Source organism: Vulpes vulpes, chromosome 11 (assembly GCF_048418805.1).
Source record: "Vulpes vulpes isolate BD-2025 chromosome 11, VulVul3, whole genome shotgun sequence".
NCBI lineage: Eukaryota > Metazoa > Chordata > Mammalia > Carnivora > Canidae > Vulpes > Vulpes vulpes.
In genome coordinates this window covers 35,102,845-35,129,317 of record NC_132790.1, presented here as the reverse complement: position 1 = coordinate 35,129,317, position 26,473 = coordinate 35,102,845, and the positions used below count along the sequence as shown (strand labels likewise).

The window sequence follows — 26,473 nt, the reverse complement described above, 5'->3', positions numbered from 1 at the left end:
CTTAATCAACATTATCAATTATTTCTATCATCAAACACCAAGTTAATTATAGATATATTAATAGACTAACGTAAAAATAAACCCATAAAAAATCCATATTTAACTTATCCTTAGTTGGGAGAAGGTCTTTATAATCATGAGTGCAATATAAGAATTGACAAAGAAAAAACATAAATTTGACTACATAAGAACTTTATTTTTTTATTTTTTTACATAAGAACTTTAAAATACTATATTTAAGATACAAAAAAATGATAATCCATAAATGAGATAATTATCATGTTTAAACTATAAAGAGCTCTTAAAAATCAATTTAAAAATTACCAGTGTCCTAGACAATTCACAAATATTCAAGAAAGTTCTTAAAATATTCTAAATCAATATTTAAAACAATATAAAAACTGTGAATGAGCAGTGAATTAGGAAAAGGATATGGCAATACTCCAGGTGACAAGAATGTGGGAAGATGATCACTCCAGGATAATGCTGGACAGGATTTATATCATGTAACGTTTTGGCAGCACTTAATAAAATTCTCAAAAATGTGTTCATCATTTTAGAATTATTCTAGGAATACATCCTAGGGAAATAATTAGACAAGAAAATAAACATTTTTGTATACTTATTTTATCATAGCATTGTTTATGACAGTTGGCACATCCATGAGATAGACTATCATGACGCCAAAAAAGAAATCATGTCTTTAAAGCACATTGAATGGTGGTCCAGTTTCTCATAATAATGGCTAAAACATTATGCAAATTATAATCAGTAATCACACCAGTTTGTACATTTATCACTACATCTGCATCTGTGTGTATACCTATACATAAAAGGGAATACACCAATTTTCTAGCATTTAGATAGATAACAGAATTACAGGCAAATTTTACTTTTCTTTTATGTTGTATATTTTCAGGTTTTCTAGAATAATTAGCACTTTTGCAATTTGAAAAAAGACAAATAGTTGAAATATAGATTGCATTGTTTGTCTCTATTTTTGGAGAGTAATGCTTCACATGTGATTTAAACACTTTCATTTAAAAAAATAAAAATAAGGGATCCCTGGGTGGCGCAGCGGTTTGGCGCCTGCCTTTGGCCCAGGGCACGATCCTGGAGACCCAGGATCGAATCCCACGTCAGGCTCCCGGTACATGGAGCCTGCTTCTCCCTCTGCCTGTGTCTCTGCCTCTCTCTCTCTCTCTCTGTGACTATCATAAATAAATGAAAAAAAAAATTTAAAAAAAATTTAAAAAAATAAAAATAAAAACTTTCATTTATGAGATTTGTTGTATTTAACCAATTTTGCATGAATTGAATTATAAATTTAACCTCTGGAAAATTAATACTAGACTTTGTCTTTAGTTTGCTAAATTTGGGAGGAAGAATGAAACTGTGCTTATGAAATTGTTCTTAGGAACAGCTGGAAACATCATTCGGGATTGTACTCTGTTTAATGTTCAGTGCCCTTTCACAGGGAACGAAGAGAAATATGAGTCTTGGCATATGTTATTTTCTGCATGAAGGCTCACCACAATCCCTGGTGTATTTCAAAAGCAGGAGTGGTAGGCAATAGCATTTTATCGTCTCTGCCATACAGTTTGGCATTTGATTACATTCAGTTTAACACTTTATAATATACTGTCTTTATACTTTCTCCCTCTTATGAATTCTCAAAACATTTTATCTTTTTACTCTATTTTAGCACATTTTATCCCATTTGTCCAGTCTTTATTCATTGAGGAAGTTTTATCCTGTAGTATATATCCTACCTCTTCTACCAGAGTATAAACTCCTTGAAGTCAGGAATTGTGCCTTATTCACTTCTATACCTTCTGCACCTAGCCCAGAATGCCTTGCACATGAAGGTAATATTTTGTTACGTGAATGAATAAATAAATGATGAAAAATTATTTAATATAATATCTTCTAATTCCTTCATATTATATGTTTTCTCTCCCAACAAGATTGGAAGTTTCAGGAGGGCAATGCCTAGGACGTCACATATTATATTTTGCATCTAATGGTTTCTAATAAACACAGAGTATTGCTCACGTAATTAAATTATTTAGCCTGTTGTTTTGCAGAACAAATTCAGGTGGAAATATCTGAACATAGTTTATTATAGCACAACTACTGGTTAACCTTAAACTAAGAACAAGGATTTATTAAAAAGCTTTGCTTTTGCTTTGAACCTACTAATTTGGTAGGTGGTAACAAGTGGTGGTTATGTAAAGCTACTTCTAAAGGCATCATTTTAGCTAGTGAATAATAAGGGTAAAAATCTCTGCCTTGCATTCTGATAATGGTGTTGGGAAAAGAAATAAGTGAAAATGATATTAAGTACTGATAAATGCAATGTTTAAAATTAAAAAGAGAACAACCAAAGCAAAGTGTCACTTTAGCAAAGACTTGAAGGGAGAGAGGGATTGATTATATGAATATCTTGGAGTGAGGATTCCAGGCAGAAGCTAGAGCAAGGCCTGAGACCTGACAAGGTATTGTATTTGGTTGGTTGGTTGATTTATCATCTGTTGTTTATTTATTTATAATTGGCTTATAGTTTACATATAATATTTAATTAGTTTCAGGTGTACAACATAATGATTCAATAATTATATATATTAATATAATATAATTAATATAATATAATTAATAAATGTTCACCACAATAAGGGTATTACAATATTATTGACTATATTCCCTATGCAGTACTTTTCATTCCTTAGACTTACTTATTTTGTAACTGAAAGTTTGTACCTCTTAATCCCTTTCACCCATTTTACCTATTCCTCTACCTTCTTCTCTTTTGGAACCAATTCTCTATGAGTGTTTCTTTCTTTGTTGTTTGTTCATTCATTTGTTTTTTTTTTTTTTAGATTCCACATATATGTGTAATCATATGGTATTTGTTTTTCCTCTGTCTTATTCCACTTAGCATGATACCTTGTAGGTCCATCCATATTGTTGGGAATGGCAAGATTTTGTTCCTTTACATGGCTGAGTAACTTTCCATTGTGTATATATTCCATATCTCATTTATCCACTCATCTACTAAGGGGCACTTGATTTATTTAAGGCACAAAGACCAAAGCAATGATCTATCAGGAGACCCGAACAGAAAGGGCAGAGTTAGCTCCTGACTTTGCAAAGTTGTGATAAGGTATAAACTGCATGTAAGGTACTTAGCACAATGTCTTACACATACCCAATAATTAGTAAATGCTATTTATTATCATTATGTAAATTATATGATATAGGCTCTTAGACCATTGCTAGAATAGCAAAAGCACAACCAATTGGTGATGTCTTCTCAGGGTGAAAATTAAGAAATTGTTCTATCACTTGTTTGGGTCAAGCAACCTGATTCTAATGCACTATTTCCTTGCATAATGAATTGCCATGTATTCTTATTTCTGGTGGATAGCTACTTATTCCTATTTCTAAATAAGCTTGTTTAAAATGTGGTCCATGGTACTTCAGAGAATAAGCTGAGGGATTTTGAATTTGTCCTATCCAAATGTCTGGAGATATCAGCAGGTTTTTCATGCAAAGTTGCAATACTGAGACGAAGGTCCTGATTCTCAGAACCCAGTGTTCTATACTCCTTTGGAGAGGGTTATGGTTGTTCTCATAGACATTGGGTCTTACAGACATCGTCAGTGTGAGCCAAGTTCCCTTAATGGATGTGTTGGAAAGAGCTCAGTGTTACTGAGTCAAGAATGTAATTTGAGCTGTGCCGACAGGAAACAAATTGATCATTTTGGCCCACATTCCTGATTCTGAAACATCCCTTCTCCATCAGGGAAGACTTTCCAACATGATGCAGTTAAATTCCCAAATGTTCCTGGATGTGGAGTCCCAATTTAGAGTTTCTTTTAAGCCCTTGATATAGTTTCAAATACTGTCTATGCCCCTTAAATGCTCGGTGGAAAATGGGATGAGATTTTAGCATGTGCTGTTGCACACATGATCTGTGGTGATATTTTCTTTTTTTCTTTCCATTGTGGGGGGCTTTACTTTTCTTGCATTTTGGCAAAGAAAGGGAGCACAAAGTATTCCCGGGATCTCTTAGAATAGTGTGTCTGCCAAAGATTGCTGAGATGAATAGTTTATAGACTTTGAAAACTTTGTTTCCTAAGCAACAGCAGAAAATAGAGTAAAAATCAATTTCTGAAATCAAAATTAAGTACCATGGTTAAATGTGTTTCTATACCAAAACTGAACTAAATAAAATGGAAAAGAAAAATAGAATTAATCGGGTTTTCTTAAATTCTTTATTGATTCACTTGCAGTGCAGCTCAGACAGAAACATATGCCTAAAATACACTGTTAATACTTGCACTGTTACTAAATGTAGATGGTGTCAGAAATGGACAGGTGTGAAATTTCATTAGAAAAATTGCTGTAGGTGAGAGAAAAGAGAAGAACAGAAGTTAGGTAGAGACAGAATAAAAAAAGGAAATAGAAGTTGTTGTTTTTTTTTTTTCTAAATTGCCCCAGTTTCTATTTCTTTTCTTCATTGTTTTATATTTCTTTCTTTTTTTATGAAATTCTCCCCTTTTAGGAAAACCAAATATATTCAAGTTTCAAATGCTAAGCATCCCTTCTGTTTATTTGTTTTAGCCCCTTTATTGAGATATAATTGACATAGAATAAACTGCACATACTTAGTGTTGGGGATCTGATAGATTTTTACATATATCCACCTGTGTAGATCTATCATGACAATCAAGATAATGCATATATCTACCATGCCCTAAAGTTTCCTTGTATATGTTTGTCAGTCTTCCCTCCTCTTACCCCAAAGGTCACTGGTCAACAACTGATACATTTTCTGTCACTACAAACTTGTTTAGAGTTATATAATGAATAGAGTCATATGATATGTGGTCTGGCCTATTTCATTGGGTCTGATTATTATGAGATTCATTCATGCTTTTGGTCATATCAACAGTTCATTCCTTTTTGTTTCTGAGTAGTATTGCATTGTATAAATAAAACATAATTTATTTATTTATTCATCTGTTGATGGACATTTTCCCCCAGCTTTTGGTCATTCCAAATAAAACTGTTATAAAATTTGAATGCAATCTTTGAATAGACATATGCTTTCATTTCTATTGGGTAAATGACCTAGGGGTGGAACTGCTAAGGCATTGTTATAGATTTCACCTTTTAAGAAACTGCCAAGCTTTTCCAAAATGATTGCTCTATTTTACATTTCCAAAGTGATTGCTCCATTCCACATTTACGAGTTTTTATCTTACTGGCTAGACATTTTCCTGAGGCCAATTGGTAGTCTGAAGGTGTCTATTTCCCCTTGGTGGACAACCATCCCCACCATGAGGATAGCTCCCAGATTTGTGTCTCTAGTCATCTTCCTCTGGAGCTTAAGCTCTGTAATTCTCACTGCTAATTAGCTAATCATATATTTTATTAGTACTCTTGGGAGACTCCACAGATGGGGCACTAGATTAAAGTACCCTAAAGTAGAAGTATCAGTCACCCAAAATCCTCTTCACCGGAGGAGATCCCAGGTTCCAATTGCTTCCTGATAGGATCTAACCCATTCATGAATAAAATCTTTCTTTAACTCTTCTGAGACAGAATAGAATGTTCACAAAGACTTCACCAAATACTTCACAAAGACATCAAAGGATATGAACACAGAGGGGATCCCTGGGTGGCTCAGCGGTTTAGCGCCTGCCTTTGGCCCAGGGCGTGATCCTGAAGACCCGGGATCGAATCCCACGTCGGGCTCCCCGTGCATGGAGCCCGCTTCTCCCTCTGCCTGTGTCTCTGCCTCTCTCTCACTGTGTGCCTATCATGAATAAATGAAATAAAATAAAAAAATAAAAAAAAGAATATGAACACAGAATAAGAAGAGGGGTTTCTGATCCCCAATACAGCTTGCAGGCTTACAGGGGCCTAAGGTTCTGTCCCAAGGGAAAATGACTGGTGCCACATAATAGGCACCCTGCCCAGGCTTGTAGTTGGGAGAGGGGAACCAGAGTCAGACTTCAGCTGGATTCAGGTGGTCCACAGTTAGTTGAGTGACCTCCAGCAAGTTACTTAATTTCTCTGAGTCTTCTTATGTACAGGCTGGAGCCATCTCATAGAGTTCTTTGATGATTAAAATAAGTCCTTAAGTGTTTGACTCATATTTTAAAAAATGATAACAAAAAAATAAAAAATAAAAAATGATAAGCATTCAAATAAGCATTGGATAAGCATTTTAACCATATAAAATATAGTATCCCTAATACAAGCCTTAAATATCTGTATGTATTGACTGTAATGATTGACTCCAGCATGATTGTAATGATTGACATGTAGTGAATGATTGACTCCAGCAAACTTTGGGCCCCTACCTGGTCTTATAATTCATTGTCCCTATCACCTTTTTTCTGATTCTCACATCTTTTCTAGCCTCACTGCCTTTTCTGCCCAGCTTAAATCCCATGGACATTCATAATAATCATTTCCATTCTATGGACTCTCAACTTGTCCTTCTTTCACTCGTTTACTGCTTTCATAGTATTCACAGTAAGGAAACTATAAAAGAGATAACTGTAAATGTTGAAATGTTCAAGGACTTTGTCTTTGAGTTTTTTAATTATCTCAGCCAGTGACTGTGGTTTTAAATACCATTTATATGCCAATGCTAGACTTGTATATTCAGCAAGCCTTACTTGATGTTTCCACATAGATCTCAAAAAAATATCTCAAATTAACACATTCCAAGCCTAACTTATTTTTTCCTGAAAAACTTGTCCTATTCATGATCTTCATTTCATCCAATGGTAAGATCAGCCTTGTATTGCTTGTGTCAGTGGGTTTGGAGTCATCCCTGCCTCTTCTCTTTCTCTCACATCTGTCATTCCCTTTCTTCAAAATATGTCCACCACCTGAACATTGTTTTTATCTCCATGTGCCTTACTTTTGTCCAAGGTGCCATTATTTTTAAACTTGATAATTTCAATAGTTTAGCTGTTATCTTTGACTCCTTACAAATTTTTTGTGACAGTAGCAAGAGTGATCTTATTAATATGTTAGTCATATTACATTTCTCCTCACAAGTTGATTCCCATCTCATTTATAGCAAAAACCAAAGTGTCCATTCCCCCCTCAATCACCTCTCTGTCCCTCTGACTCTATTTTATATCATCTTTCTTCTCCTTGTGGTTGAACCACGCTGACCTTCTTACTGTCATCATCAAACAAGCCAGCATAATCTCTTCTCAAGGCCTTCACACAGAATATTATTTCACTAGATAGCCTTCTGACTTACTTTCATTTCATTAGGATCTTTGATCAAAAATTATTTTTTAGGGATCCCTGGGTGGCTCAGCAGTTTGGCACCTGCCTTTGGCCCAGGGCGCGATCCTGGAGACCCAGGATCGAATCCCACGTCGGGCTCCCGGTGCATGGAGCCTGCTTCTCCCTCTGCCTGTGTCTCTGCCTCTCTCTCTCTCTCTCTCACTGTGTGCCTATCATTAAATATATATATATATATTTTTTTTGAAGGGGACTTGGGTGGCTCAGCAGTTGAGTGTCTGCCGTTAGCTCAGGAGTGATCCCGGAGTCCCAGGATTAAGTCCCACATTGGGCTCCCTGCATGGAGCCTGCTTCTGTCTCTGCCTATGTCTCTGCCTCTCTCTGTATGTCTCTCATGAATAAATAAATAAAATCTTAAAGAATAAATATTTTTTCAATGAAGTTTACCTTAATCAAATCTTCAAAAAATTTAACCCCTTTGAACACTTTTTATTCTATGTACCTGTTTCAATTTTTCTTTGGCGTGTATCAATATTTAATAGACTATATATGCTGATATTTATATTCCTTTTTATCCCTTCCCTACACTAAAATGTGAGCTCCAGAGGTACGTTTGTCTGTTTAGTTCACTGTTATATCCCCACTGCTAAGAAATATGGCTGGCATATAATAACACTCAAGTCAGTATTAAATAAAGGGATGAATGGAGGAGAGATTGTTTTATAACATTTCTTACCAGATATACATACTCCTGCTTTGTTTTGTTTTGTTTTCTGGAACCATTACAACTTGAACCATCTAAAAGTTAACATAACATTACCCATTTTATTTTTATATGGTTATGGAAATCTCATAATGCAGGTTAAATCCCCTAGAATACAATAAAGTAGAAAACATCCAAACAATTTGCAATGAAACTTCCTATTTTTAAAAAAAAATTCTCTGCTTTAGAAGAATTACAAAGAAAATTTAGAACTCTCCCTTGGAAGGTACTGACCAAGAGGAAGAATCAGCAGATCTAACAAATGATAGAATTAAATGTCTAAGAAATTTACCAGTGAGGGATGCCTGGAGCGTCTGCTTTTGGCTCAGGGCGTCATCCCAGAATCCTGGGACTGAGGCCTGCATTGGGTTCTCTGCCTGAGGCCTGCTTCTCCTCCTTCTGCCTATGTCTCTGCCTCTCTCTCTCTCTCTCTCTCTCTCTCTGTGTGTGTGTGTCTCTCATGAAAAAATAAATAAAATCCTTTAAAAAAAAAAAGAAATTTACCAGTGAAAATTTCAGACAAAGACTGTAAAATAAGAATGCTTAAAATTCTAATGAGGCAAAGAGGAAAGAGAAAGTCAAATGAAGGAAGAGGACACCGTAAAGCAAATTCTTCCTTTGTCTTAGAGATGTCTCCAACTCTCCAGGGCTCAAATCATCTGCTTTTGACTCCATGTTTCTAACCTATAAATCATCTGTTACATTTTACTGATTCTTTCTCCTCAGTTATTCCTTCTTTTATTCATGCATTTAGTAAATGCTTTTAGATAATTTATTATGCACCAGGCACTTTGTTCATCAAAGCACTTGGTTTCAGCAATAATGAAAAGACAGGCATGGTCCCTGCTTTTATGGAATGTCCCATAAGGAAAGCAAGGGAAATACATAAGCTAAATAGATAATTGTCATCATGATAAATATTTTGGAAAATAATGCATTGTGCTAAGGAAGTGAGTCGGGACCCCAATCTAATGTAGAATATCAAGATAGAATGTATCTTGTATTTCTCCTTGCCTTTCCCCACATCTATTCGCCTGATTAATACCCTATGCATATCTACACCTTCATCATTCTCCCTGGTCTCCACCCTGAACATGTTTGTCATGATTAAACATTTATTGGCTTTTGTTTAATCAGTTTGGCTATTGCCTTTTTTCCCTTACTTTCTGCTGTTTCTCAAATATATTTCATGCTTTCTAGCCTTTTTACTTTTGCTTGTGCAGTTTCTCCTGGCAAATCGATGTCTTTTTTTCCTTTGGTTTGTTTTCTAGGGCCCAACTCAAATTTTCTTTCTAATAGAAAGCCTGTCTTCCCCACTCCAGTTCATGGGTTACTGAAAGATACCTGAACTTATTGCCCTTGCTCCCTCTCCATTTCTTCGGTTTTTGTTTCATTCTAAGGCAATTCATGATATTTCTTGTGCTGTTATAGTGTGTTTTAAAGGTAAGAACACTGAAGACCAGAGAAGTTTTGAAAATCAAGAATTGTGGGGCAAAGTGGGATTCAAAGCCTGATTCTTTTTAGGAAAATGGCCTTGAAGAAGTCACTTAATTCAAGAAATGTAGTTCTGAATTTGTAAAAGGAAAGTAATATTATTTGACTTAGAGGTATCTTGAAGTGATTCAATTAGATGAGAGTATTTCCTAAGGTGTGGCATGTTTCAGATGATACATGGCAGACATTCTTTAAAAATGTATACTTTTAGTATATGACTACGGTAAAAACATATGAGGTTAGATAAGTACTGAGATAAGGAATGTTAAGTACCTTGGGGGGCAAAGTAGTTCATGTATTTTAAAGACAAAATATTTAATTTTGTATAAAAATGCTTAAGGTAAAGTAGCTGACATGGAGGAAGTAGCCAGCATGTCAGTCTTCTTCCCTTTTCTCTCTATTCATCTGTGAAAGATAAAACATAGTGATAGTATTACTTTTTTTTTTTTTTTTTTACCTGCATATAGTCTTTAAGCTGGAGAGAGGCTGCAACTAATTTCAGGATTATTTTCAGCAACACTATCTGCAATTGACATTTGTACTGAGGATTTCAGCGGTTGCTGTTTCTGTTTAATGTAGGTGGCCAAATGGAAAAGGAATAGTCTGTATGTTTTCATTAATAGGTCTTATTTTAAGGCAATGAAAGGGGAGTTTATTTATTTATTTAGGAATATGGTTCTATTTATTAAATTTTGTAAAAGATCACATGTGTCTATCTAAGGAAAGGGGAAAATTAAAAAGTGAAAAAAATTGATAACTTGAAGGCCATGAGTCAAGAAGTCTCATTGATTTACCTTTTGAAATGTTTTTCAAAGCACTTTGAGCCCTTCTTACAGTGACTTTGATTTATCTCTTATATTATGAAGATGAATGCGAGGTAAAAATACAAATAGAAGGTAATAAATGCTTAATATATGTCTCTACAGTGCCTTCCTGTTTTCTCTTGGGAGTATGATGCAGCTTAATCCAAGTGATATGGTCATTCATTTGTTCATTCATTCAACAAATAACTATTAAGTTATTCTAATACATTGAATGCCTGCTATATGCAAAGGACTATGCAGATCTTGAGGATGCGAAAAGAAATCAGGCATGGGAATTTTTTTTTTAATTGCTCTTAGTCGTTTAGGGGAAAACATTCAAATTTAAAGTAGTCACAAGTGTAATAAGAGCTGAACCTGGGATATGTACTAATTGTAATAGGGAATATTAGTTTTAGTACAAGAGTACAAACTGGCTGTGTCTGGAGGGATCAGGAAAAGTTTCATAGAGAATTATTGAGCCAAATCCCAGAACACATATAAGGATTTGTCACATGTAGGATGGTGGGCAGCAGGAAGTAAGGTGGAGAGGAAGGACTGCAAGTTAGGGGAAACCACATATACAGAGATGCAAGTACATGGTGTGTGTCAGGGAATGAGAAAATACTTTTGTAAGGACCCAAAGATGATATGGCAAGACTACAACTTCATCAAAAATGGCCATTGAACTTGAAAGGTCACTGACTTACAAATCAATTTTTGGGGCATTGTGTCATGCAATAATAGATTATTTGATCTTATGGGGAATTTAGATGATTATATAGTATAATACCCAGCGGTAATATAATTGGTAACAATAAAATTAAAACTAAGAGTATTGACTCTCAAATTAGCACTTCACTTCCATGGATGAAAATAATTCTCTTGTTGGGATAGGTACAACGGTGGACTGCATAATGAATTATAATCGATAGGAAAGTTACCATTCGAAAGGGCTTAGGTTAGACAAGTGGTGTTTAAATGCATTTATTTGTGGCATGCTTGGCAAGGCATGCAAGTTTGGAGGTTGAACTGAATTCTCTATTACAAAATCATTCACCTACTCATTCTTTAACATTGTATAGGTGTTTTGAGAAAACTCTTCCATCTTGTGGTCTTGTGTATCACTTGTTTTTGTTCTCACAGGTATAGTTTCCTTATTATATTTTATATATTTAGTGTTACTTGTCTAAGGTCACAAATTTGGTAGTGGTGGTTTATCTCACTGTTAACTCTAGTTAATTAATTATTATATGACAGTGACTTTTGAATAGCATTTTAAGTAAATGACTTTCTGGAATCTCTTGCATGAAACATTTTGCAGTACATCTTATACATATGATTGTTAAACATGCTTATTAAACCCAAAATCTCATGTGCAGCCCAATTAAATTCTTCATTTGTTTTGGGGTTAATCTAGAGGCATGCCAGTTTGACTTGTTTGAGTTTGAATATAATGACAGCCAGAGCAGTAATTTCTTGAGCTGACTGTGGCATCCCCGGGGTATGTTGGACTCAGTATGAGCCATTGGGGTAAGAGGGTGGCCATTTTGATGCCCATGAAGGTCGAGACATTTGACCTTATGATCACTGAAGGAAGAGAAATGAAACTGAGACTCCTGCATAAAACTGAAACTAAAGATTGTAATTTAATGATAGAGCTTCTAAAAAACTTTATTCATTAGCTCAGGAAAGCAATAAGGAACTGTGTTTTTATTTGGGTGGAGAAAAAACAGAAAAAAGTAAGCTTAACCCTTTTGTGTGGAGAGAATAACACTAAGCTGAATAGTAAGCATGAAAGCACTCATGACCAATGAAACTTCTGAGCAACTAGCAGAAGGATATGCAAATTATTCTGTAGCAAGAGTCACATAACTCAAGGTTTCCTGGGACTCCCATAGGAAGTACAGTCTTATCAAAGAAGATTTTAGAATAAAAATGCAGTTACCTACAAAAACTATCCACTATGAGCAGAATCAGCAGAGTTAGACTTCCATGAAAATTGAGTAAAAACTGTAACAGATAAAGACTACAAACTAAATGTTTTAACTTAAAAATATGACAAAAGAAGGTATAAAAATCATAAACCAACAGAATACCCTTATAAAAGACTGAGTGGATTTAAAAAAGAAAAATATAGAATCACTAGAAATTAAATATATATATATATATATATAACATAGATATAAAATTCATTAATCAAAAGCACTCTGTAGATAAGTAAAACAATAGATTAAAACCTCAGAAAAAAATATTAATTAGAGCTAAGGCCATACCCCTGAAAATAGCACAAAGAAAAGAAGGAGAAAAATAGTGAGAGATATATGAAACAATAGGATGAGTCAAATGAAATGGTCCAGGAAAAATATTACAGGATTTTTGAAGGAGAGATTGGAGAGATTGAGGGAGAATACTTGAAAAAAACCGAGAATTAAAAAAATAATAAAGAACCATAATGAGTTCCAAGCAGAATTTTATTTTATTTTATTTTTAAGATTTTATTTATTCATGAGAGACACAGAGAGAGGCAGAGACATAGGCAGAGGGAGAAGTAGGCTCCCTGCGAGGAGCCTGATGTGGGACTTGATCCGGGACTCCAGGATCTCGCCCTGAGCCAAAGGCAGACGCTTAACCACTGAGCCACCCAGGTGTCTCCCAAGCAGAATTTTAGAGAAAAAAATTGAATTGAGACTGTAGTTTGAATAGAAAACAAAACTTTGAATAAACTATTAAAAAAAGAGATATTGTTCTTACAACTGAACAATTTGATTGACAGCGGAAAGCTCTCCTAAAAATGGATGCCAGAAGACAGTATGAAGTAGTATCTTCAAAATGCTGAGGGAAAATCACTGTCAGTCTAGACATCTCCATTTTCCCATGCTATCGTTCAAACTCTAAGATGAATGTAGGCCATTCAGGAAAAATATAAAAAGATTGAGCGTGTTTAACCATTGCATATTTTGCAGAAATAACTATTACAATATGCACATCAGTAAGAAAGAAGTTTAAGAGGGTTCAGATGCTAAAAATAATGACGAGAAAATAAACTGATAGCATGTGAGAGATATTTTGAGATATTTTGAGTAATCTTTAATAATAGTAAAAAAAGTAACGATGCTGATAATGACTACTTTGGTTGGGAATGGTACTTCTACAAGAGAAAGATGAGATATTGAAAACTAATAACAGAATATTTGGTGTAGTATTAAAATGATCAATATTGTAACTTTATAAAAATTAATTTGAAGTTAGATCAAGTGAAAATGATGAATAGCTCCTCAAATATCAATATTTATTATAAAGCATATTAATCAAGATAATGTGGAATTAGTCCAGGTAAATAAGAATAGAACAACCCAAAAAGAGCCCAGAAACAATTATATGTACATTAATATGATCTAGACATATTACTTAGGAGCATTATAAGTCAGTAAGGGAAAGTAATAACATTCTTATACACCAGCAAAAAATAAATTAATTAAATAAAGATATACAACTGGCCATATATATGGGGAAAATTAATTCCTATCTCATACCATAATTAAAAAAAATTAAGACTTACTTGTAAAAAGAAAAAAAAATTGTTTAGAAGAAAATACAAAATAATGTATTTACTTAATGTACATGGAAAAAGAAAAAAATTTCTTGGGATACAAAAATGTACACACGTAAAATAAATTTTTTTTCATAAAAGAAAATATTGATAAATTTCAATACAAATTTTTATGAGGATTAATATGTATATGATAAAATATAAATGAAGTTTAAAACGAGTCACAGATTGAGAGGAAATATTTTCAGTGCCTATAACAAACAAGGAATCAGTGTGCAGAATACATAAAATAATTTTACAAATCAGTGAGATAAATATAATTTAATTTAAAAATGGGCAAACGCTATAGAATAGAAGAAATTCAAATTGCCAATAAACATATAAGATGCTAAATCTCACCAGTAATCAAGACGATGCACATCCCAACCATCAGAAGCTAACATAATACATTATGTTTGGGAAAACTTAGTAAGTCTGATTATACCATGCCATCTAGAATATAGGACCTTTGTAAACTACTAATAATGCAAATTGGTGGAAATTTTTAATGAAAGTTTAAGATAGACACTCTATGATCTGTCAATTATATTTTGAAGTATGTACTCTTGATAAAGTTGTATGTATTTAGGGGGAGAGGTACAAAAATGGTTAGTGAACATTATTTTGAGCTGAATCTGAGGTGGAGTGAAGTGGAGACATTTTGATTATATTATGAAGGGTTTATTTCGTTAAAATGAATCTGAATCCAATATGGCAAAATATTATCATTTATTAAATCTGGGTGGTAGGCACGTGGGTGAGTGTCATATTACTTTCTTACATTTCTAGATGCTTCAATATATCATGATTAAATGTTTAAAAAAAAAAAAAAAACAGCCATGCAGGATATTGATGATTTTAAAAACAGAAAAAAATCCAGGTAGTTAGCCCATTATAATTAGAGTCAATGGGTTTATTATTTGTAATGATTCCAATATTTTTTCCACCCTTATCTGTGGCTGGTTGTCTCTTTGGGGCAGAAATATAGCTATCTGCAACTGGATCAATTTACACACATTCATTTTGATGCACATACAAAGTTAGAGTGATCATTTTTCTCATTCACACAAATAAAACATGCAGAGAGATTTAGCTATTCCTTTGCTTTTTTATATACATTGGTGATAATTATTTTGCTTATACCATATAGAAACCAAAAAACAGTTATTTTTTCCTGAGTTCCCACATTATTTTTCATATATCTGTTAAAAAGCCATCCTCCACTGAAATTTCTTTATACATCTATGCTCCCAACTGTATAGAACTCCTTGAAAGGAGGGATTATATCTCGTTCATTTGGAGGCCCCTAGTAAGTAATCAATACATTTTTGTGAAAACATATTGCTTTCCTCTTGAATTATACAAGTAACAACACTGATACATTCTCATTGTAGAGGACTCAAATATTACACAACCATACAAAGTGAAATGTAAATGTTCTATTTTTCCTTTTCCCCTATCCTCTACAGAGATAAATGATATCAACATCTTGGTATTCCTGTGAATTAAATTTAAATATTATGTTTATATTCCTTTAGTCATAAATTCTATGTAGTGTATTTCTGACACCCACTTTTTAAAATAACAGACTAATATCAGATGTTAATCAAAGGGCTATAAATATGAATATCAGGTCTGCAAGCAACTCAAATATTTGAATGCCTATTGGTTTTATACACTAACTTGTTTAGTGTATAAATGTATTGTCAAACATGTATTGTCTTTGGTGTATGTTAAACACCTAACCTAGATAGCTTGTCAAGCTACCAGATACTAGTTTCTAGGGCTTAATGTTTACTCTGTTTTTATAATCATCTGTGACATATTTAGGTGATTTTTAAAAAGAAATCATTCATGTGCTAGGCAGAAAATGTAGTTGTGTAATACTTAATGGCTTGATTTAAACATTGCATTTACCTTGAGAATTCTGAGAAGGCTCACACAGTGTGTGTGTTGAGGCATGAACCCAAAGCTGCTTAAAAGGATTAATGTTGCATCTCATACTCAGCTGCACCGGTAGGCTTCTGTCATATGAGAGGTATTAAAAATGAAATTATAAAGGAAAAGGTCTGTCCAGGTACTGATGATATACAGATGGAAAGAATCTGAAAAACTTGTTTCCCTTACACAGCAGAGCTGCAAAAGTTAATTATCTCAATCAGCAGAGCAATGGTTAGAGACTCTTAGGGAGTTACTGTGGGCAGCTGCCACCCTCTTTGTAGCAGGCATCTCTGCCCCTAGAGAACTCTGGGAAGATGGTTGTACAGCTATGGCAATGACTTCATTCCATTGACAAAACACCCAGCTTTCAAAAAACTTTTACAACTGAAAATTTGTGGATATGCTTCTATATTGCCTCTTCTAGTCTTTCCAGTTTGAGGCTTTTCCTATTTTGCCATAGACACATTCAACGAATATAATTTGAATACCTACATTGTGCTAAGTGGTCACATAACACAGGCCTAGGTCCTGACCAAAATGACCTACTCCACGCTGCCCTCTCTACCGTCAGTTGCCTATTTAATGTACAGACTGTAGTTATTCTTGTTATTTTTCAAGCTAAATCTTAGCTGGTAGACCCAATTTATTTTCTTAAGAGCTCCATCCTGTAAAAGTTAATAAAGCCTCTGGGTCAGGTTTGCGAGGAAGGTCACTGAAGGTTCAATGTAAAAGCAAAACCAAGCAACAAAATGATCAAACATCAAAGATCTTTCCAAGCCCCAGTTTTAGTGACTTAGGAAAGCTTATCTTATGAAGAAAGTGCAAACGCTATTTTCTGATCTGGCATTCCCATCAGAGTAAATTACTATTCTTTGATTCCCTCTATGATATCAGCGGTTTGAAAGCTCAACATTTTTTTCTCACCTCTTTATTGACTAATTCCATCTTAAAATATTAAAAACAGAAATTTCTACTCATTAATTTAGGAAGGATTGCCCCCCTCCCCTTTAGATCTAGTTTATTCTGTTCACTGAATAGTCTTTCAACGAAAATGTGGTTTGGACAAACTTGTATGAAGGAATAATGAATACCTTTAGCATCATGGCAATATTAGGGTAAGCTGTGGTCCTGCCGAGTAGCTCTTTGAAAACTAAGCAGGAGTTATCATTTATTTATTTGCTGGATTTCTGTGGCATTTTGCCTCCAAAGAGTACAGGGTGTGATGTGGAGAATTTTGCACAGGGGCTGTTGAAGAGTGACAAAGGAAATTCAAGAAAAGTCCTGCTCATAGGAAGTGGGAACACAGAGCGAAAGAAACAGCAAATGGCAAAACCAAACCGTAGGTGGCAGTTGCACAGGTTGAAGAAGGTAGAAGGATCTGGGTTGCCCCAAGGGTGCTGCTGTTAGCTTTTCAGAACACAGAGTCATTTTACCAGAGTCTGTATCCCTGGTGAGCACTACACATTTCTGTTCAGCACTCACATGAAGACTCATAATCAGAATTATAGACTCATAGGGCAGGGAGGGGCCTTAAAAATCATCTGCCCAACTGTCTTACTTTACAGAGGAGGCAAATCAAGTTGGGAGAGAACAAGGAGGTTAGAAGCAAAGCCCTAGTTAAAAACCAGGTCATTTATCCATTCAACAAACATACACTGATCTCATTGTGCTAAAACTAAATTCTGTTTTAGGCATCAGTGTTACCTTAGTGAGTAAGGTAAACGTAAGTCTTGACAGCCACTGCCCTATCCCACACTGCCTTGTTCTGCCTCCAGTAGCCTACCGGGATATCTAACCCGGAAATCCTGCCTTATCCATGGTTTTGCTTCCAAGGTTTCAGTGACCTGCAGCCAACTACCGTCTGGAAGCAAATAATCCTCCTCCTGACTTAGCGTGAGAAGGTCAGCTGTAGCCTAATGCTATGTCACAACGCCTGCGTCACTGACCTCACTTCGCCTCATCACGAAGGCATTATATCATCTCACATGACTACAAGAAGGCTGATGACAATACCATCAGTTATTTTTGAGAGATGACAGTCGCATAACTTTTATTATAATTATTGTTATAACTGTTCTATGCTATTCATTATTGCCAATCTCTTCTCGTGACTAATTTATAAATTAAACATCATCATAGGTATGTACGTGTGGGGAAAAAAATATAAACGTAGTATGTGTAGGGTTTGGCTCTATCCATGGTTTCAAGCATCCCCTGGGGATCTTGGAATGCATCCTCCACATATAAGAGGAAGGACTATTGTATAGCTTATAAAAGAGCTTCTGGCTGACTGAGGACCCAATCCTCTTTGAGAGTAAACCTCAAGTGACTTATATTGAGAGAAGGGGGTTCTTTTCCAGTGTCTGTAAGTGTTGACATTCTTTGGGCCATTGGTGCTCCTACGGCAGTCCTGTCTGATCAGCTAGCAAGTATTTACTGGACTGACTCTCATCTGTATATCACTGAAAGGAAAGTTTTCCTTGCCAAGATGAACAGTCTATTTTTTGTCCTTTAATAAGATGGATAAAAGCTTAACTGCTATCTCCCATTGGAGGAAGCACTTGTCCCTTAAAATTGACTCTATCTTTAAAATGCCTCACGTAATAATCTAAGCCCTAATAAGATACTTGGAGCTGAAAGCACCTGGTGGTAGAATCAAATGTGAAAATTCTTCAGAGGAGCATGGTTTAAGAGTTTCTGTAAATCTGTCTTCCCAAAAGTGGTATTAGAGTCCTTCATTTGTCAGTGGATATTACTGCAAGAAAACTCTAGGCTTAAAAAAAAAGAAGAAGAAGAAGATTGCTCTATTTCAGTTGAAAGGTAGATTTAAGCCCCTCTGCATCCCCCGGTCCCATGTTGAAAACCTGTGCTTGTAAGAGAGGCCTCTGTTGCTTTATGTGTCTGCAACGATGTGTCTGAAAACGAAGGACCTTTACCCAAGCATTTGGGAGGACACTTTTTCTCCTGCTCATTTGCCCTTTGTCCCAGTCCAGTCTCCATAGACCTAAAGTATTGCTCTTGCAAGCTGTCGATAAGACTGGCTGATGATGAGAGATAAGACTTTTCCTTGGACCAAAAGAAGTTGGGGAGGGGGCAGGGGGCAGGCACTTCTCTCTGCGGCCACCTAACAGCTGGGGATTCCTAGAGCTTCCAGCGGGGTTCAGGCTCCAGGGACACCTGTTTGTGGCCCCGGGGCCAGCTCCGTGGTAGCCTCGCGTCTCCCCCCACCCGTGCCTGGCAGCTCCTGTATTGGCTGATCTACCTGTGAGCTGTATGTGGATCTGTCTTCCGCGGCCAGTGCCGCCAGCACGTACTGTCAAGACAGAGGGAAGCCAAGCGAGGAGTGCAAATGCCGGAGCCTCGAGCGGGAGGTGAGCCGCCTCCCGGAGGACTTGGCTGCGGCTTCCCTTCCTCCTGACACACATGGACTTTGGTGACGGTGCCCGAGGAACCGCAGACAGACACTTAGGGACTGGATGTGTGCGAGCCGGCTCCTGAAGGCAGCACCGCCTCGCCCGGACCTCCTGCTGGCAGGATGTGAATGTACCTGCAGGCCGGCCGAGCGGGACTGCCTGCCCCACCCCCTCCTGCCTCCCACCCTCTGCCTCGGCTAACCAGCATGAGAGGAACTGAGAAAGCAACAGCCTGCAAGTGACAGCTCCAGCCGGATCCGCTCGTCTCTGAGCCGAGGTGGGAAGTTGATTGTGCAGCAGCTTCATTGTGCATCCCTTCCACTGGCATCGCTATGTTTGCCTCTATCTGGTATGCCAAGAAGCTGGGTCGCAGGTTCGTGCACAACGCCAGGAAGGCTAAATCAGAGAAGGTATGGAAGGAGTGGGGATGAGGATTACCTTTCCGACTTGCCAACTGCCTGCCCTAGACTGCCAGTCTGGGTACAGACGCAGTCTTTATTAGCTTGGGATGAGAACCTGCTTCTCCCTGGGAACGCGGTCCATGCCACTCACGGAAGGGGTAACTCTTGGAGCTCTGCTACTTGGGAAGGGAGCACCGGGGGTTAAGGGGGATCATCCGCTAATCAGAGTATTAGGTGAAATCATCAATTGATAGAGTGTCTCGACAGAGACTTAATATTGCTTTAAATGGCATAGAGTGAAAGCAGTTGAGCAGCTGAAATATTTGCTTCTTCCAGGAGCTCTCTAGTAAACTTGTTGCTACACAGCATTATTTTTATTACTACAGTGTTTGGTTCTGAAGAGGGCATAATAAATCCTGGAGCCTTCCTCCAGTACTTGTGTCCTAGTGTGTGTGTCCTAAGAACACGTATTTGGGACTCTCAGCAACGTTGACCAGACTCCACAGGGGTGCTTGGTATCTTTTCAGATCAACCAAGCCATCATTTCAAAAGTGTTTACAATGAGTAAGAATTATATTTGTAATTGGGTAGCCATGGCCATTTAGAGAGTGGCTTTGTATTTCTTTTATTCAGCATGACTAGTTGTTTCCTCCTGGAGAACCTCCGTGTAGAATTCCCTCATTAATTATCTTTCTCTAAGAAAATAAAATGGCCTGTAAGTCTTGAGATGCATTACAAGCTTTCCTCTCTAATTTGTCCTCTGCTTTCAGAGGCACTGACCAAATTGTCATTTTTAGGAAATTTTGTGTTCAATTTGATAGGGGTTGGGGAAACTTCCCTAGAATATAAAATTTTATGAAATTGAGATTTTTTTTTTTACCATATTTCTTGGAGGATCATTGGTCCAGTCTCCTTTCTGCCTTAAATCTCCTCGTGAGATTGACCCATAGGTGGTTTCCCTGGCCTGTGGCATAGTCCTTCCTCCCAACTGCAAAGGTTCCTTCACTTTGACTTGTTATTTGTTCCTTTAGAGTGGAAATGCTGATAACATGGACAAGAATCCAGGGATAAACCTGAGATATGATTGTTTGTAGTGTGAAAAGAGAAAATATTATTGGAGTTCTGACTTTAGGGATGTAGATCTTTAGACTGCCCAGATCTAAAGGATTGTTATGAATGATGACAGACTTGTTATTTAATGGTACTTGTGGTGGGGGAGGAGGGCAAGGATGGGTAGAATTGATCCCTTTCCTATTCTGTATATCCCAGGTGACAAGATTGCAAATGTTAATTGTCATGTACCAGCAGCATATACATTGAACAGTTGGATTTGGGGGTTTTGTTTTTTGTTTTGGCTTTTTTTTTTCCTCAAGTGATTTTTAAGGAAACAGACTTGTAAGTAGGTCTCTTATTGGAGCAAATGTTTTGAAAAAGTGCCTTCTTCTTATGAAAATTATAGGTTGTATGGATGAGAGGACTGTCAGGACCACAAATGGCTCTGAGAGCCACAGGGAGATAATGCCTTATGCCAAATTAGTATGCAAAGAAAAGTTGAATCTCCCAGTGGCACTTAATTCAGGCTTGGGCCTAAATGTGGAGAACAGCAGTCTGAAAACGCTTTGTATAGAACCTAAAAGGATGGTAATCCAACAAAGTAAGATGGGGTCCTGCTTCTTGAGACTGGGGAGAAACTATTAAAGTGCCTGTAATACCTACCTACCTCCCTTTCAGTCTGTGGAGGCTAATGCTTAGGATAGGTAAGAAGAAACCAAAGGTGGGGTTGTTGGCTTTAAATTATTTATTTCTCTTACTCAGGGAGTAAGGAAATCAACATTGGAGAACTGAAGTTTTGCTCTCTGAGTAATAAAGACTAAAGGAAAATTATTAACTTGAATGACCTTGTGCTAGCTGGGGGAGCTAGGAGGAGTTCATTTTGAATGCCAGGTGATAATAACTAATAGGAAAATAGCATCTTTTTTTTTTCATGGGTTTGTAATTCAACAGAGTTCCGGGAATAAATTAAAAGGTGTATACTGCCTTGAACAACAAAGGCCCTCAGTTGATCCTTGGTGAATGGAAATAGTTTATTTATTCATTATGCCTAATTGTATTATATGCCTTATTTAAACCAACTATTCTGGCTTAATATTTTGTCTAATGAGTTCAGTAATAAAGTTTAACGGAGAAGACAGTTAACAAATGATAGTGCAAGCTGAATAAATTCATATAAAGTATTGCTGTAGCATCAGAGATCACATAATTGCAAACACGAAGGGGGATATAAAGTGCTGCTGACTATATGTTGTCATACTTTATTATAAAATGGAGGAAGATGAATAAAATGAGATCATTATTGGGTTTTATTTACAAAGTGACTGATATATTTAAATGTGAAGCAACTATTGCTAGATTCATAGCATGTTTAGTATTTGGGGGTATAAATCTATATCATAGATAGTGATTGTGGGTTTATCTTACTACCCTCTGTAAATTTTGGCTTCTTTTTGCAATAGGTAGCATAGTTTATTTCCTCCTACTCTAATAAAACAACCTGCACCCATCATAGCCCATCAGTCCTATTTTAGCATTCAGGTTTGGTCTGGGAAGTGTATTCCTCAAGGCTGGGGTTAATTGAAAAGCTAATTGGGAATGTGCAAGCCTAAATGCCATCCCTAAACATGCAGTATGCCTTATTCATGGTTGCCTGGTCTACTCTTTTACCTCATTCAATGCCAATAGAATTAAATAGCAGCATGGAATGTAATGATAATAACAAGCACAACAATAATAATGGTAGCCCTCATCCACACACGTTATACAGCAGGTGCTTTATGCATACAGTTTTATGTCATCTTCGCAGCAATCCTATAAGGTCGAAATCATTTTTCTTGAGTCCAAGAAAGAAAAGTAGCTAGCCCAAGGTCACACTAAGTTAGTAGTAAGTATCAGTGCTGGAATTTGAGCCCAACTTTACCAAGCTATTCCAAAAATGACTCCTTGAGTCTGTAGCATTCTCTTCCATCTGTCATTTACTTACCTTGCCTGAATAAGGTTAACTGTGCCTTCTTGTCTTGTCCCCCTTTTGATATTAAAATTCAAAAGTCATGAGGTTTACAGAATCAAAGTTACTGATCCTGTACCTCAGCCCCCTTATTTCTGATAAGACTCTACCTAAGCTATCTTGAATAGACAATTGTCTGTCCTGTTATTAAAGACTTTACACTCTTTGTCCTCTTTAGTTGGGTAAGTATAGCAAGCTATCATCCTGGTGCCTATTATTACTTTTAAATAGCTAGTAATTGTCATATCATCATAACCTAAACATTGGCATTTGTACTCATTGCTTCTTCTATTGAAACCAGATGTGTCTTTCATCAAAAGGAACCTAAATGCTTGGCAATTGCAGATGCGCTTTCTTTTTAGAGTGAGTCAAAGATATTAGGTGATTCACATTGTCATTTTTCGAAAAAGAAAAGCAAAAGGCTCTTTGCTATTCTTTCATTAAAGAGACAGTTTGTGCATACCAATAAATTCTTTGAACAAAATTACTTTAAATGCGATAATATGAAATCAAAACTGACTGGCTACAAAAGAATACCTCCTTTCAGATAATTATTCTCTCTCTCTTTTTTTTTTGACCCTATGTAATTAATTCAGACGTTAGTGTCTTACTTTTAAGCATTTTTGTCACATTTCAACCTAAATTACTTAATTTAGTCCATCTCTAGATTGTATTACTCTAAAAGGGCAACTGAAGAAGCTTTGAAATAAATTGAAATGCAATTTCTGGTGACATAATAATATGCAAGAGTATAAAACCCTTGATATTGTGAACCATCACTGCCCCATCAGCATTGCTTCTTTCATTTGTTTTTGTTTTAATTGTTAAATTTAACTATTTTTGTTTAAGCATATACCCTGAAAAGTGGATACATAATGCATTTAGGAAAGATTGGCATGAGTATCCATCATCTAATAGACACAACTGTGCATGAGCTTAGCAGTGATATATAACCTACAAGTGATGTATGTAACTGAGCCCGAATATCCTGACATGAGGCCATAGTCACCTTTAAGAATTCTTTAAGAACCATCACATTGGTTCTACCTTCCTTTTCATCTAAACCAAACACATAAATTCAATATAGACTAAAATAGAGGATAAATTAGTAATGCATTTGCTGGCAGTATGGACTACATACTACTGAGTGACCCTAGCATAACATGAAAAGAATTGAGCTTAAAGTAAAGACCTGGAAAGAAGGATTTAAATTAGTCTTATTCTTTGTTATCCAGCCTAAAGCCAGTCATTTTGACTCCTCTAGGCCTCAGTTTTTTTATTTGTGAAATGGAAGTAACAGCTATGCTTTAGTAGAACCCCCAATGTCCTCAGGATCGATCCAAACCCTTTAACATGGTCTACAAGGCCAATCATGATATGACCTCTGCTTTCCCTTTACCACTAAACCTTGCCCCTCTTCCATGAAACTCTAAATTGAGCATTCTGAACTACTTTCGAATCCCTGAATGTCCCTGCTTTTTCTAGCTTTTAGGATTTTTCTTCTATTTGTCTAGCTAGCAAGCCACAGACTAGCTATATTCCTCACTAATTACACACCAATCTTAAGTGACATTACCATCACTAGGAAACCTTCCCTGGCCCCTACCAGCCCAGTATGGATCTTCCATTGGCTCCCACAGCTACTTGTACATTGGCTGTAATCATCTTTCCTTCCCCTTATTCTTCATCAGAATGTGGATTCTCTGAATGAAGGACTGTCCCATCTTGTTTCCCTTACTTCAAGGCCTAAAGAATGCCTGGAATATGGTTATCTCTCATATTCTACTTCATTGACTCAAGGTTGTCATCAGTTTCAAGATGCTCCATTATTTCATGTATTATTAAGAAAAAAAAAGATTTTCAATGGAATTATAACACACTTTCAGTTGCAAGATGTATCTTGATTTCAGAGATGTTCAAATATAAAAATAAAAGTTTATATTTAGAATCAATAAAGTATGGCATAGCTAAAAAATGAGTAATGAATGGGTTAATTTTGAGGATAAATCAATTAATATAAATAAAATATTTAAGGTTACACTTGCTATTAAATCACTTTTATGTCTTTACAAATCATAACAATACTTGGCATAAGGAAATTTAGTAGATAATCCTAAAATATATCACACATTTTATTCTGTGCTGATGAGACTCCACTGGCATCACGTGTCCTATTCTGGACTTAGGAAGGTAAATAAAAAGAAGGAAAATGGAAATGAAGGTTATAGAAGAAATAAATGAAAAGCAATCAATCTGGGACCATTTAGATTGCAGATCAGAAAACTTACAAAAGCCTTCTGGCCTCACAATATATATTATATGTCTAAATAGCAATGATAGTTAACTTGTACTGAGTTCTTTCTATGAGCTAAGAAATGTGCTAATATGAGGATTTTCTGAGTTAGTTACCATTATGATGTTTTTAGAGCAAAAACACATCACCAGTAGGTAGCTAGAATTAGCCACCATATCTACCTCTAGAGCTCAAGCTCTGAACCAGTAAATGACTCTGTATTTATGTGTGCGTACGTTTGTATACCTATAGTACATACAGAGTACTGTATATTATACAATATATGCTGTATGTTATACTGTATATATGACAGATGTTTACAGTGAGCTAGATATCAAGTTAATTTTTCCCCTTAAAAGATAAATATAAATGCAAATTCAGAAGTTTAGCTTAAGCATAAGAAGCAACAGCCTGATGTTGAAGACTCTCCAATTCTTAGTGAATGATAGAATCTTCCTACATCTATTTTTGCCTCATGGCAGATTGAAAAGTACCCTGACCCTGAGAGAGATGGACAGATTGTCCTCCCAAGTCCCTTTCTTAGAGCCTTCTGAGTCTTTAAGAGCTCATCGGTCATGAGCAGCAGCATGACTCAGCGGCGGTGTCTGCTGGCTGTGGTGACAGGACAGGTGTTTGTCCATGCTGAATGCAGCCTTGCAGTTCTCCCTTGTCACCTGGCAGGTAAATCAAGCAACAAAATGGGCAGTACCACCTGTCTGAAGTCCCAGCACTGCTACCCACCCTGGAACAACACAAAGTGCAGCTGTTAGCAGGACAGAGAGGGAGCCAGAGGGAAAAGACAGGATAAAAGATATGGCTAAAATGTAGGAGAAGAAGGTAAGCTGGGGAGGAAGATAATAGGTCACAAAACCACTGTAAAATTGTTATAATAATAGTACTGCATTGTACAATGACATGCACTTTACATGTATCATCTCATTTAATCCTCCCTACTACTTTCTATGGTAATCTTATTTTAGGTCTAATTTTATAGTTGAAGAAACTGAGGTATAAGATGTTGCAGAATTTTTCCAAAATCATAAATAGTGAAACCAGCATTCAGGACCAGACCTGGCGGAAATCAGAGCCTGTCACCCTAACCATTCGTGTGTTCTTTAAGCTTTTCTTGGATTGAATGAGCCATTGATGTGAAGAAGGGATAGACCAGCACAATAGCCATCTTCTGATCTACTTGTGCCTCATCTCTGCTGAATAACTATGTGACTGGAAATAAGATCAGATTTTTCACTGGGGGTCCTCTAGGAACCAGATATCCAGATAATTTACCTTCAGTACAGTTTATAGAACTTTAGAGCAGAATAGCTTTTGTTTTGTTTTGTCTTCAGTATACTGCAGAATGGTATTCCTATGGTGAAGATGGAAAGGGAAACTCTCCCATCTGAGATGGGAGCTCAACCATGATGATTCTTATAG

General features: G+C 36.3%; 1 protein-coding gene across 30 annotated transcripts in view; it reads left to right on the top strand.

The window, feature by feature from the left end:
• Nucleotides 1–26,473, top strand: part of DLG2 (discs large MAGUK scaffold protein 2) — a 1,531,179-nt gene that overhangs the window by 631,088 nt on the left and 873,618 nt on the right. For 5 of the 30 annotated variants that reach the window (XM_072726091.1, XM_072726089.1, XM_072726087.1 and 2 more), the window contains exon 1: nucleotides 19,005–19,694. The exons of 23 other annotated variants lie outside the window; for them this stretch is intronic. In XM_072726091.1, the coding sequence (XP_072582192.1) occupies nucleotides 19,617–19,694 (78 nt within the window). In that variant the 5' untranslated portion in view covers nucleotides 19,005–19,616. Of the gene's footprint in view, nucleotides 1–18,682; nucleotides 19,695–26,473 lie in introns of those variants that run through there. 2 more of the 30 variants (XM_072726082.1, XM_072726074.1) reach the window with 1 other exon arrangement.